This window comes from Rana temporaria, chromosome 1 (genome assembly GCF_905171775.1).
Source record: "Rana temporaria chromosome 1, aRanTem1.1, whole genome shotgun sequence".
In the NCBI taxonomy this organism is placed as follows: domain Eukaryota; kingdom Metazoa; phylum Chordata; class Amphibia; order Anura; family Ranidae; genus Rana; species Rana temporaria.
Window position 1 is genome coordinate 186,979,478 of NC_053489.1, and position 13,857 is coordinate 186,993,334.

Consider the following 13,857-nt stretch of genomic DNA (forward strand, 5'->3'; position numbering starts at 1 on the left):
CACGTTTGAATTACAAAGATATAATTTACACAACTTACAATTTTACAAAATTACTTTCAGAAAGATAAAAAAGGCACCAGGAACTCAATTAGTTATATATACACACACACTGTACCATGTCAGCAGTCACAAATACTGTGCACAGAACACAAACCATAATGGTTGAGATCAATTTGAATCCAGTCTAGCTTTAAAGGATAAGTTCATCTTTACATCTTTTTTTTCTTTACATGCCATGTATATTTTTTTGTAATGGACCTGTAAAGCATTGCAACCATGATCTGGTCAAGGTGGTGTCTTTTCCCCCCCAGATGCTGGTGATGGGTTGAACCAATTAGTGTTCCATTTTCCTGCTATCCCCCCCCCCCCCCCCCCCCAAAAAAAAAACACCACCACAATAGACAAGGGCTGTAGGAGATGGAAATTGGAAGAAGGCTATACCAGAAAAATCAGTGATGGATGCACTTTATTTTGCCTCAAAAACAGCTTAGCTTTGGATACAAAGTAAAATTAGATCATCTTGCATCGAAAATTGCTTGATGACTGACATGCTGAAAATCTTATTTCTTCCTGCTGCTTTGGGCTTGACATTGAGGTCTTGTGATGCAAGACATCAGTAGGATGCAAGATTATACGTCAGGTGCTCTTAGCCAAGAAGACATAGGAAGATTATAGGGACAACCCAAGGGGATTGTCCAGATGAGGTTTGCAGGGGTAAACATAATTTTGCAAGCAATGCCTTGCCTTGCCTTCCACTCTCCACCAAACCCCCTACCATAGAAGTCATTGGAAGGTTAGCACCCATGCACATCTATGGCACACGTATTTCATAAAGTATGTGCGTTAGGTACAGCTTAAGGATTTTTGGCACTTTTTTTACCCTGAGTTTTATACTTCAGAATTATTGCTTGAAAAAATATGATAAAACAAAAAACTGTCTCAAAGGAAATAAATTAAAATGAAACCTTTTACTGATTAGAAAGAAAAGAAAGGAAGACGACAACATGGGACATAAGGAATGAGCCTACAGAATAAGCTTTAAGTGCCTAGAAAACTTGGTTAACATGAGAAAAGATCAGTGTTCATTTCTTCCACTCCAGTTAACACTTAGTAAAGGGTGAAGGCTAAATATTAAGTTATGGTGCAGTAAGTGTGCATTGCTAGAAGACTGCATCATAGCCTACACAGGCATTTTAGCCTGTGGCTTCTGCAATAAATTATTTAAAAATACTTCAAGTGGTTTATTAAATAAGTCATATCCTACAATATGCTATAAGATGACACTTTCCAGCATTGCAGGGCTAGTCTTTCCATAGCTTAAAGCTCAAGATATTAGGATCCATTTATAAGTGCTTTTACAGAAAAAAAAAATTCATACAACTTTTACAAAAGAGTCGCATTAAAATTTAGAATGTGCATCCTGGGTGAAAGCTGTGTGAATCGTTGAAAACAATGATTAATGGTCTTGTTCACATAATACTATAAATATGGAATGTGCTGCAGAACTGTAAACTGGATAATGCCATTTTACCCTTAAGGAGGTGTGACTTTGGCAATTTTAGATCTCAGCATTATGCAATACACATTTTAATGGCTTTAATTGTGCTAGCTTGGCCCACAACCTCTTAAGCAGCAATACTTGTTTGATCCAAGTGGTGTTCTGTTAGGGCAGCCTTTTTTTTTTAAATGGCTTTAATTATACTGCAAAATATTGAAGCATAGGTGAACAAATGATTACTGTGGATTCCATTCAGGCCACTAAAAGTTCATGCACAGGCAACGATTTTATCTGCATGGCCAAAACAAGTACTAAACTGTAAAGCATACCTGGGATGCTTAAATACATTTAAATTAAGAAACTGTGCTTAAAATTGTGAACGCTCCCCTCTGGAAGGAGGAGAACTTGAAAAAAAACACTAAATGTAAAGTATGTAGCTGTGTGGCCACACTACAGTAGCTGGCTGTACCCAAGTATATCATCCCATTGTGGATAATTTTAGTTTCCTATTCTGGCTTCTCATCAGTGGATTGTATTTAATGTCATCCAAGGTCAGTCACAAACACAGATTCTTCAGGCACTGTGGTGATGTTTTGCTTTTCCTCTTATTTTAAGAGACTTTAAAGTTCTTTGGTGCAGAAACGTCATCTTTATCCAGCGACAACAGGAACCCAGCAGGTAACTTAAGCGATTAAAGAGGTCCTCAAGAGGAGACTCCTATAGGATCCATTATAGGCAAGGCAATATCAAGTTTGAGGTGAAAGAACTGGGTCTTCAAGAAGTTTTGCAACTTCAGTATCTTGAGCAGATTCAGTCACTTCACCTGGATCTTGCAGGATATAGTCCATTTTCTATTTTTAAAAAGGTAAAAGAAAAAAAAAAAAAAAAGAAAAACAAACATAAGCAATAAAAAAAAGGATGCAGAATACTCAAGCACAACCAGATATTTAAGCTTTGGGTAGAGTGGGAAAGGATTGATTCTCTGCCAAGTCTGTGGCCTTGAGATTTTTTATTTCAATTGGAAAGACAATGCCCTCCCTTAAACAGGAACTGAGGGGAAATCTCCAACAAAGACCACACTAAAGATAAATTATTATTGCTGTTGAATACCTTTTCTGCCTCAAGACAGGAATTGAGGATAAATCACAAAAAAATGCAAACATTAAAAGCTCAGAGGTGGTTACCCTTCCCCACTATCCAAAACAAGAAAACTATTTGCTTTGCATTACACTTTACCAGTGGTTGCTTTGTTCATGTGCAATATGACTAGAGAAATATTTTACTTCTGAATACGCCAACATTCTGTCAAACCAAGTTTTTAATTGGCCATTTGTTTTAAAAAAATGCAGTTTTTAAAGGCCAATAGGTTGATTATATCCATCGATATCTAGATCAGTACAGTAATTACCTTTGTGGTGTTTACATGGCAGCCATCCCACTCCTTGTCCATGTTTCAAGATGTTTACCAAGTTCATAAAAAAAAATGTAATGTGCAACTTTTTTTTTTTTTTTTTTTAAAGGCAAAAAAAAGAAACGGTTTGGTTTTGTATTGGAATGATGAAAGTGCGATACATATGGTAAGGAACGGCACAGGCTACAAACATGTTGCATGTAAAAATGTGATGCGTGATAATGAAAAAACAAACAAGCGGCAATGCAACACACTTATCGGTTAATGCGTTTTAATGGGTTAGTTCATTAATATATATGATCAAAGCGGTCATAGCACAGCATTCATACAACTTAAAATTATCTAGATCGCCATCTATATCTTCAATACACAAACAATTCATCCCACACTGAGGGTGTAGACAACTACTGATCCTGCCAGAAATCCAGCCACTGTCAAACTTTCTGTAGTGAGCCAACACAGTGCCTCTGCTGTACTAAAAATCCCAAGTATTGTCATCAACCCTGGCCCAAGATCTCACTGCTATACTATAGAACACCTCTCCCTTATGTTATGGAGACAAAAGGATCTATGTAGGCCAGCAGGGGAAACACAACTTGTGATTCAAGGCAGCAGAGACCGCATTGTCCGCTCACTAGAGTAAGTTGGGAACTTGCAAGATCAATAGGTACCTTACCCAACTTTTGGTCTCATGAAAAACCCTTCAAGTACAGGAAATGTGTAGAGCCTGCAAAGATAGTTCAATTCTGCCCAAATACACCAATTTTTTAAATTGGATGTAAACCCTCCTATAACTTTCAGCAAAGGAAGCCGACATCTTGACCCGCTTAATCCACAACTACCATAGTGCTGCACGTGATCAGTTATGACACCAGCCAGTGGACAGTTTGGTCGAGAGCACAACCAATGGGTGTGTTGCATTGCCGACACTTGCCAGAAATGTAACAGTTATTTGAAATGGTTAAATGGATGGGTTTACTTCTGCTTTAAACTATCAAACTTGGGTTAGGGTCTTATTCTGCAATGTCTGACAGTGATAATGGTATATAGACTTAAGCTATGCGTTTTTATAGTATTGGTAAGGTTGTAGGTTAAATCAGATTAAGTTTCTTTTCTACTGCAATCTACCTTGTACCAAGTTGTCACGCAAAACATAGCAGTCCATTTAGACAGCTTTAATACATAGGAAGCGGTTATGGAGTCCATAGATCACATATTTGGAAGTTTAAAATGCATTTCCACTTTTGCATTCAAATTTGAAATAACCCCACCATGTGTAATGTGTTCCTATTAACACAGCATACCTAAAAAAAAAAAAAAAAAAGAAATCTGTCCCTACTGACAAAGAGGGACATACAGACTTTTCCCCTAATTAGCATACAATGCAGAAGCCCAGCTTCTACATTTTTTACCATTTGTAAAAACAGACTATTCAAATCTTGCAGACGATTTCCCATCACAATACAGACCGGGTTAATTAGAATAAACTTTACCTAGGGTACATCCCATTCGTCTCTGCTCTGAAGCTGGACCTTGCCATGGCCAAATGAATGCCAGATAACGGGGTACCATCAGAGCCATCCAAGCTCCTAACAATGCAGGAATGAGGCCGCTCTCGCTGATCGTGTGTGCAATGTTTTACAGGCTACAGAATATCTAACAAATATAAAAGTAGGTGCTATCCCAAGTTGGTTGAAAAAGTGGAATTGCACTTTGAATATAATGACATTATACTTTTGTGATGTTCACAGCCAGTGTTCCCACAGCAAGGCCTCCTAACCACTGCCAAGTTGTTTTTCTGTATAGGTCAACATGTTACAGAAGATGTTTTAGCTTAACCACTTGCTTACTGGGCACATATACCCCCCTCCTGCCCAGGCGAAATTTCAGCTTCCGACACTGCGTCGCTTTAACTGACAATTGCGCAGTCGTGCGATGTGGCTCCCAAACAAAATTGACGTCCTTTTTTCCCCCACAAATAGAGCTTTCTTTTGGTGGTATTTGATCACCTCTGCTGTTTTTATTTTTTGCGCTATAAACAAACAAAAAATTTTAAAAAAAGCGACAATTTTGAAAAAAAATTCAATATTTTTTACTTGTTGCTATAATTAATAGCCCAATTTTTTTTAAAAAAGTTTTTTTTCTCAGTTTAGGCCGATACGTATTCTTCTACATATTTTTGGAAAAAAAAACGCAAGAAGCGACTGGTTTGCGCAAAAGTTATAGCTCCTACAAAATAGGGGACAGAAATATATATATATTTTTTTTACTAGTAATGCCGGCGATATGTGATTTTTATTGGGACTGCGACATTGTGGCAGACACGTCAGACACTTGACACATTTTTGGCACCATTCACATTTATACAGCGATCAGTGCTATAAATATGCACCATTTACTGTATAAATGTTACTGGCAGGGAAGGGGTTAACACTAGGGGCGAGGAAGGGGTTAAATGTGTAGCCTAGTAAATGTTCTAACTGTAGGGGGAGGGGACTGACTGTGGGAGGTGACCGCTCTGTGTCCCTATGTACAAGGGACACAGCATCGGTCTCCTCTCTCCCTGACAGGACGTGGATCTGTGTGTTTACACACACAGATCCACGTCCTTGTCTGTTTAACCGCCGACCGCGGGTGCCTGGTGGACATCACGGCCGCCAGGCACCAGCTTCAGCATCTCAGTGATGCAGCAGGCACGTGCGCCACCCAGTGGCTGGAGGCTGTATATAGACTGCCTCCCGGCAATTGGGATCCACACTGCGGCCGTACAGCCGCCAGGAAGTGGTTAAAGCACATCTCAACTCAAAAGGGGAAGCTCCGCTTATTCGCACCCTCCCCCACTGCTGCATTTGGTACTTTTAGGAGGTGGGGGGAGCAGGTACTTCGTTTTGATGGGTATCCTCTCCCACTTCCTGGTAAGATTGTTGCAGGGCGATATACATAATTTCCCCCCCCTTCTCCATCTGGGACCTGTGAGTCCCAGAAGACGGGACCAGTCAGAAAGTGCAGCACAACTCGCGCAGTAGGACACTGCCTGTGAAGCCTGAAGACTTCACTGTTGGCTTCCCTTAATTACCAGGGGGGGGGGGGGGGGCAGACACCGGCAGTGTTTTTTTATGAAAAGTTAGCAGCTACAGTATTTGTAGCTGCCGACTTAAAGCAGAGTTCCAGTCTGTAAAAAAATAAATAAAAATTAAGAGTTGGCTTTATGAAGCAGTGTTGTCACTGTAGAACATTACATTAAAAATTCAATATTTTAAATCTGTATGGACTCTGTCATGTCTTTATGGAAGTATGTGACCATGGAGATACAGCTTCAGTTCCTCCCCAATTTTTCTTGCCAGATTCCTAGTGTAAGCAAACTTTCATGATCCTTTACAACACTACAGTGTCTTGAGTACCCTGGTGCATTAACTATGGGAACATGCTTCAAGTTAACCCACCATAACCTTATGTCAGAGCCCAAAAATAGCTGCCAATGCGTGACAGGTTCCCAGTGCCTTATTGGCTATGAACAATGCCTGTTCACCAATGAGTATCTCATTCTAAAAAAAGGGGTACATGGCCATGTACCCCTATTTGCCATTTAAATGCTTCAGACAATACCGTATCCATGCATGTATTGGGTCAGTAGTAAAAAATGTAATCTAAAAAAAGCATGCAAAAACCTAGATTAGAACTAAATATTAGTAGTGGATGCCATTTCCATTAGCATCTCCATTGATAGCTTATACATGAAATATTTGAGAACGTTCTTTAAATTGTGTAATAAAAACCATCTCCATGTACATAAAAATATGAAAAGCTTCTTTAGTTTTTCTTTGTACGCACCTATAATTTGGCTTCCATCAGCACTGTTCCATTAGAAGAGGTCAACTTTTCTGTTTGGGATTTATTGATCTCAAGATTTTCATCAAACTTTTTATTATTACTATTCCAAAATAAGATGACCTTTTCCTAAAAAATAATTACGCTGGTTCATCATTTCAAATGTAGGGTAAAAACAAAACTGTAAAAAATACACAAAAAACAAAAAAGGGAAACCCTAATTTCTGCCAGAATAGGAGTTACAAATCACATAATGCATAGCCCTATTGTAATAAAAAATTTGAACCGTTTTTTTTTTTTAAACAAATTTCAAATTAAGCACTAATTTTTAAAGACTGGCATTGGCTAATGAGAGATTAGCATTGTAGGATGTTGAACACATATCTAAAGCAAAAAATAAGCCTAGATATAAACTGCCTCCAAATGCAAAGACAATTAAAGTCAAGAAAAAAATATAAGTTTGGGTGTTTTGCAAGTGTCACATAAACCTGGCATCAATACAAAGTTCTCAAGAGCCAAACTGCGACATGAGTATATCCTCATGCCTTTCACTTGCAAATTACTTTTTTGGTATGTGCCCATTGAGAATAGTATTACTTCCAACCAACATCCACAAAAAGCAACAAAATTCCCTTGAAACTTTATAGGCAACATAGGTTACAATTTTGACAAGATTATATTTTATTGTGCTACATAGCATGGCTGATGCATAGAAATTGCTGGTACATTCCACAAAAATACCCATATATTCTAAACTAGGGAAGGAATTATGTCATCTGTAGCTTCAGGGGTGTCCAAACTTTTCAAAGAGGGCCAGATTTGATGAAGTGAACATGCGTGAAGTCCGACCATTTTGCCTGAGATTCTGTGAACCATTAAAATTCGTTCTAAGTGTGTTCGATCAAGCACCTATACACTGCCCAACAAGAATTTTCTTGCCTTTTTGGCTGTGTGTGGTGAAGAGATGAGCTCAGGCGTGTTTTTTGGATATACCGTATGTATAACACACAAACATCTTCACTTTAAAAAAATCTTAACATTTTAAATAAAGAACTGTGAAGCAAAATAAGGGTCACTGCCCATCAATGCAGCACCCCCACATTGCCCTGAATGCAAACTCACCACTGCAGCCTGATTCATGCCCATCTGCAACATTGGAGGAGACAGGGAGGAGGCGGGACGAGTGCCGACAGACATACAGGAGAAACTCCTGTTTTGTCGGCGGCCTCTTTAATAGAAAGTCCTGCCTCCTGTGATGGACAGAACAGTCGTCCAATGGCAGCGCAGAAGATGGGACTTCTTTTACAGAGATCGCCGTGTAAAACAGGAAACACTTCTCTATGCTCGTCCCACCTCCTCCCCGGCAGCCAGCATGTATTTCTTTAGTGGCCCCTGGCGCTCAGGGATTCGTTGGGGGCCACAAAAGATATACACGTCAAAATGACCAGGTGGGCGGTCCGGAACGTGGGCTGCGATTGGCCCGCGGGCCGGACTTTGGACGTGCCTGCTTTATACAATAGGTCCCGGTTACAAAACCAATGCAGTCGGTAAGCGCTGACCTTACACCATTGCTGTGATGGCCGCATTGATGGATGTCCAACACAAGCTAGGGACATCATCCAGTGGCCTCTGCTGCTGGATGGGTTCCTCTGGTCAGCTGGCGGTGGGATGTGAGGTATTTTTTAATACACGGTTTTTAGGTATTCAGCCCATTTTATTGTATCCTTTATAGTACACAATATATGATCTACCCACCAGCTGTGAAGAGCAACTTGCGCTCCACTGGAGAAATGGTTTTCCCTGGTATTATCTTTTATCGGGTTTTACATGTTGCCTGTAAAGTACCAGGAGAATTTTTCTTTTCTTCAAAAGAGGGAAATGCCCCTTAGACAACTGACAATTGGGAGATTGCCCTTCTATTTCTATTCCCCTTCACTTTTAGACCCGTTGAGGTAGTATTCACCATAATAAATTAAATGTAGTGGATTTAATAGCAGGGACAAAGACACACAGATTTGAAAGGTTCTAACCCCCTCATCACAAAAAAAAAAAAAAAAAAGGCTTTAGAGGTACTTAATTGCAATGCAATAGTGCAGTAATCTCTTAATGTGCAAATCACAATGCTGTCAAGTGATCACGAGAGTGCATGCTTACTCATCTTTGTAGCTTCCAGTACACAAGACTGATAATGATTTTGGACCTACTTCATTTTAGTCTTCTCATACTAGGTGGTCTACCAACTATGCAGTTTTATAGTGTTCATTGTGTCTCGCTTATCAAGAAGCCTGCAGAAAGACTAATTGTTAACTGTACCAGGCATTTGGTAAAAGGCCTAGAAAGGAATTTGCTGCCTAGTACCAACTCTTGTAAGTACCCTAAAATCAGAACATTCTAACAGAATGCTCTACAACAGGGGCCTTCAAACCATGGCCCTCCAGTTCAGGAACTACAATTCCCATCATGCCTAGTCATGTCTGTGCATGTCAGTTTTACAATGCCTCATGGGATGTGTAGTTCCACAACAGCTGGAGGGACGTAGTTTGAGGATTCCTGCTCTACAACATCAGAATTAGGGAAACCAATTGCTATCAATACACACAAGTTGATTTTGTTTAAATATAAATTCAAATGGCTAATGGTTTATCAAATTGTTCTGAATTGCAGGAATTCTATTTCAATCTGTTGTCTTGTGAAAAAAAAAAAAGAAGATCAACTGAAATGCATCTAAAATTAAATTAGTAAATTTAGTATTTTGGTGGAAACATTTCATTATGTGCTTTGTGAGAGATGCAAATCACACGTAAAAAAAAACCACACACAACTCTTTTCACACAACAGTGACAGCAAGAACACAACAGCTATACGGTGATTAGGACAATGCAAATGAAGAATGATTTGTGCAACAGAAAATTTCCATAAAGTAGGTTATTGAAACATGCAACATTGAAACAGGTCTTTGAACCACTTTAAACCCAAGTTTTACACCAGAGGGACCACCTGTACCTGAGTCCACTTTTTACCCAGTCTAAAGTAGGATACAATTCTTAGTTCTTTCCCCGCACCTCAAACGGACTGATAACTCTATTGCCATTTACCCATGGTAACTAACCTCTGTCTACATCAGGAAGGTTCAGACCAGAACTGAGATTTTTGATGTACGGTATGTATCCAATCAGCATATGGCAAAATACCCAAGAAAGAGCAAAGGCAACAAAGTAACAAGAATTGCAAGGTTGTAATTGAGGGAGGCATCGGAATTTCCTACCTGATTAAGAAAAGGAAGAACAGCAGCTACAAGAATAAAACAGAGTCCCAGGCCAATGAGGATGTACTGCAGATATTCCATGACTATAGGGAGAACAATCAGTGTGTTGTAGTAGGTATTATACACAGGTCCATCAAGATACCCACTCTGCAAGGGAAAGGAAGCAAAAAACAAATGAATTTCACAGACTATAGAAACATGGTGTACGAGGCAGAACACATTAGTATGGACAATAGTGTCCAAAAACTAGGTTTCTGTATTAGATGAAGCTAGTATTTTCCTCAATGGTTGTGTACCCATAGAAGTAGTTCTAATTGCTCAAATCAGCTACCGTATAAACATTTTATATTATATGCCATGATAATGGTGAACTCTATGTTAGGTTAACCAAGTTAAATCTACATATAGAAACTTAAGCAATAGTTGCCTGGTGCAGCTCTTCATTTTCACAGTTTCTGCTGGTAATCTGTTTGATACAAATTCTTCCACCACTGAGCTGAGTTTTTTCATAACTGAGAACCATGCCAGTCTAAAATGTGTTTTTACGGCTTGCCAGTCCGCTTTTAAACAAAATAAAAAAGGTAAAGTCCGTAAAAAAAAAAAAACCCACACAACACTTGCCCACACAGGGGTTTCAGTTTGACAAAACAGTCATCATAATGCCAAGCCATCCGTTTCTTCAGCAACACTGATCGTTACACTTGTCCCTCAAACCACATCGCCAGCTGCAGTGGCTCACCCAGCCTGTAGCCATAACTCCCTGCTGTACAGGCCCACTCATAGCCTCTAGATAGGGGTTCCCCTGACACCCCAGGCTCTCTCATTCCTGAGACTTACAGATCATCTATCAGTCCTAGACTCACCTGGCTGTCCTGACTTTGTCTCTCAAGACTTGCTTAGCCACCCCAACTTTCTCAGACAGACAAGGAATTTCTCCAGGGGAAAAGGGAATAGCCGCTCCAGGTGAGAACCCAGATGAATATCCTCCGTTGCAGACAACTCAGGTGCAGGCAATGCACTTAGCAAAGCAGGAACAAAGATTGTCTCTGGACAGCCGCACTCTGAACAAATTGTAGCCTAAGCACTAGTTTCAGTGCGAAACGCGTTAGTCAGGTTTTATTTTATTTTGCTGTGACTTGTAGTGCTGTCCTTTTAATAAAAGGCTACAATTTGTTCAGAGTACGGCTGTCCAAAGGAATTTCTCCAACAAAGTGCGGTAGAGCGCCTGTCTCCAGACAAGATCACAACACCCATCTGCAAATGGGAGCATACCTACCGTCTGGTTTGGGCCCTGAGCTTTACCCAACCTTGCTTATAAATTAGTGTACACACCTATACAATTATATCCTCTGCAGGTCTCCAGCAAGATATCACAGGATTGAAGCCCCTGTCCTGCCTAAGACACTTTTTTTTTGCATGGAAGTTAGGCAAGATTTTTGACTTGAAATCTTTTTTTAAAATGAAAGATTAAGAAAAAAAAATTGCCAAATATACACGTATCCAGACTGACTTCTTTTAACAACCCTTAAACTGAATGCAATACTCAATCCTAACACTAAAGTTTAGGGATTAACCAATATCGTTTATTCGATAAACTTTTTTTTTTTTTTTTAAGATGTCATTTTTAAATTTTTGGGTTTTTGATCACGGTTATGGCCATCACAAGTAATGTAAAATCCTGTGACAGTAATAGGTACCCTTTATGGAGAAAATAACTGCACTTCAAAGTATTCAAAATGTCAAGATCAGAGTTTAATACCTTTCTTGTTAAACGGGCGCTTTTAAGATGCAAGTAATTTGCAAAGTGATGGCACAATATCGCTTCCGGATTACTAGATCTGAGACCCAAAGCATCGGCTTTGCTTGGATCTTCGGCCAGCCGGCCGATGTGCCGGCTGGTTGCTCAGGCCTTCCGGTGGGATGGAGAAGCTTGGGCGAGCAGCGGAAGGCGGTGGGGGGGGGGGGGGGGGACGAGAAAAAGTTATCCGTAAAAAGAATTTCAAAAGTGGTTGCCCGCATGGCATTTTTCACTAGATACCCAAATTAAAAACTCAGCTCTCCAGATCACACTATGGCTACTTGTTGCAGTGTTTGAAGTATGCAAAAAGGATACTTCCTAGCAAAGGGTAAAGCCCTCCCAGGGAGTAACAAAGTGGTTAAGAAATGGCAAAACAGGGCTTGAATAACTGGCTAAAAGCATGTCTTATCTGTATCTAAAAAGAGCGGACAGTCAAAAATAGCTCATATGTGAACACAATATATCAAACCATGTGCACCATCACTATAAAGAATACAAAATCGGACACACAAAAACAAATGTCACCAAAAACATCCAGACACAGTAATCTATGTGAAGTTTGCACATCGGCATGGAAATCCTGCATAAAGGCGAGTAATGCTGGGTGCAAAAAATAAATCACATGGACCCCAGGGCTATATATAGCTTATTCCCCATAAATCAAGTAGCCGTTGAGTAAGGTGTAGAGATGATGTTTGCCAAATGAAGATCAAACACCATCAGTGTAACAGACTGTCTATTCCAACTTCTCACTTGATACCGATAGTAATAAGTAAATGTCAATGCAAGATCGTGGATGTATCCACTTGTAGCTCGACTATCCTGGCAAATGCCTATGGTATGTATTGACTAGAGGTGCACCAAATAGAAATGTTGGTGCCATAACCAAAAATGCACTTAACCCCAAAAAAATAAATTGTTTTTAACAAAATATTTATATATAAATTATATTAGACTTTTTAATGAATATCAATTTAAATTAATAGAAAAATGTATTGTTGCCCATTACTGCCCGAAATGCTTCCGCCTATGGTGACAGACACCGAGGCTGTCACCATAGGCAGAAGCATTTCGGCTGGATGTATTGCAAATAATGCAGTTTTTGGAGAAATATACTTCACACTTCTCCACCTAATGGAAAGGTCCATCTCTCCCTCAGCAACCCCATCATTAGCAGTATTTCTCTAATCAGCAGGTCTCTTGAATGTACCCTTGCCCTTATCAGACTTATAGGCAACACTTCTATTAAGGATCCCTACCAGAGTTTTTTTGATTACTTGTACTGGCCCGTTCCAGAGCAAGAAAAGGACTTTTCCCAAGCACTTAAAGCTCCTGAAGAAGCGTTTTTCTTGCAACGCGCAACATGTCAGGCTGAGCTACGCATGACACCACCCCCTGAAAACCACAAGGGCTGTTTTTTTACATATTTGTAGTGGGAATTGATCGTTAATTCTCCACTCTTATTTATATATTGAATCCCTAGGTCTTAGGTGCTGTGCTAATTTTTAGCGTTTCTAGGCATTCTTAGGAATAGCCTTAACGGTTATCTATATGCTTTTTAATAATTTTATATGTTTCTTTTTTTTTTTCAATAAATATTCAATTTTTTACTTATATACGCCTTCAAAGTCCATCATCTGCCATTTAGTTTTTTTCAATTTGAATTATCGGGACGTGGCACTGTGAATTCCTTAAACCTCAGTTCCACAGGCCCACTGATGATCCGATTCATTATTTCATATTTTCCTTAAAAGTCATTAGAGTTAAAAAACCTTCAGGAGTGATAAGTGAAAACAGCTGTTACCACTCACTCAGTCTGTAATGACTTGTAAAGGTGGAAAAGCTTGACCACGTGGCTGCTTTACATATCTGCTCCGGGGGTGGCACCAGCTTTTTCTGACCAGGATGCCGAAAGTGCCCTTGTGGAGTGGGCTTTGACACCCCCAGGAGGATCCTTACCTAGTATCTTGTAACTTTCTATTATAGCTAGCCTAATCCATCTAGCTATAGTGATTTTTGAAGCTTTTTTACCTTTGCGCTGCTCAGAGAAAAGTACA

General features: G+C 39.6%; 1 protein-coding gene across 3 annotated transcripts in view; it reads right to left on the minus strand.

The window, feature by feature from the left end:
• Positions 1–449: 449 nt before the first annotated feature.
• SCARB1 (scavenger receptor class B member 1) overlaps positions 450–13,857 on the minus strand; it is a 151,715-nt gene continuing 138,307 nt past the window's right edge. Inside the window, exons 11-13 of one of the 3 annotated variants that reach the window (XM_040347360.1) lie at positions 10,003–10,149; positions 6,741–6,866; positions 450–2,349 (exon numbers count right to left, since the gene is read on the minus strand). In XM_040347360.1, the coding sequence (XP_040203294.1) occupies positions 6,741–6,866; positions 10,003–10,149 (273 nt within the window). In that variant the 3' untranslated portion in view covers positions 450–2,349. Of the gene's footprint in view, positions 2,350–6,740; positions 6,867–10,002; positions 10,150–13,857 lie in introns of those variants that run through there. The other 2 variants (XM_040347362.1, XM_040347361.1) reach the window with 2 other exon arrangements.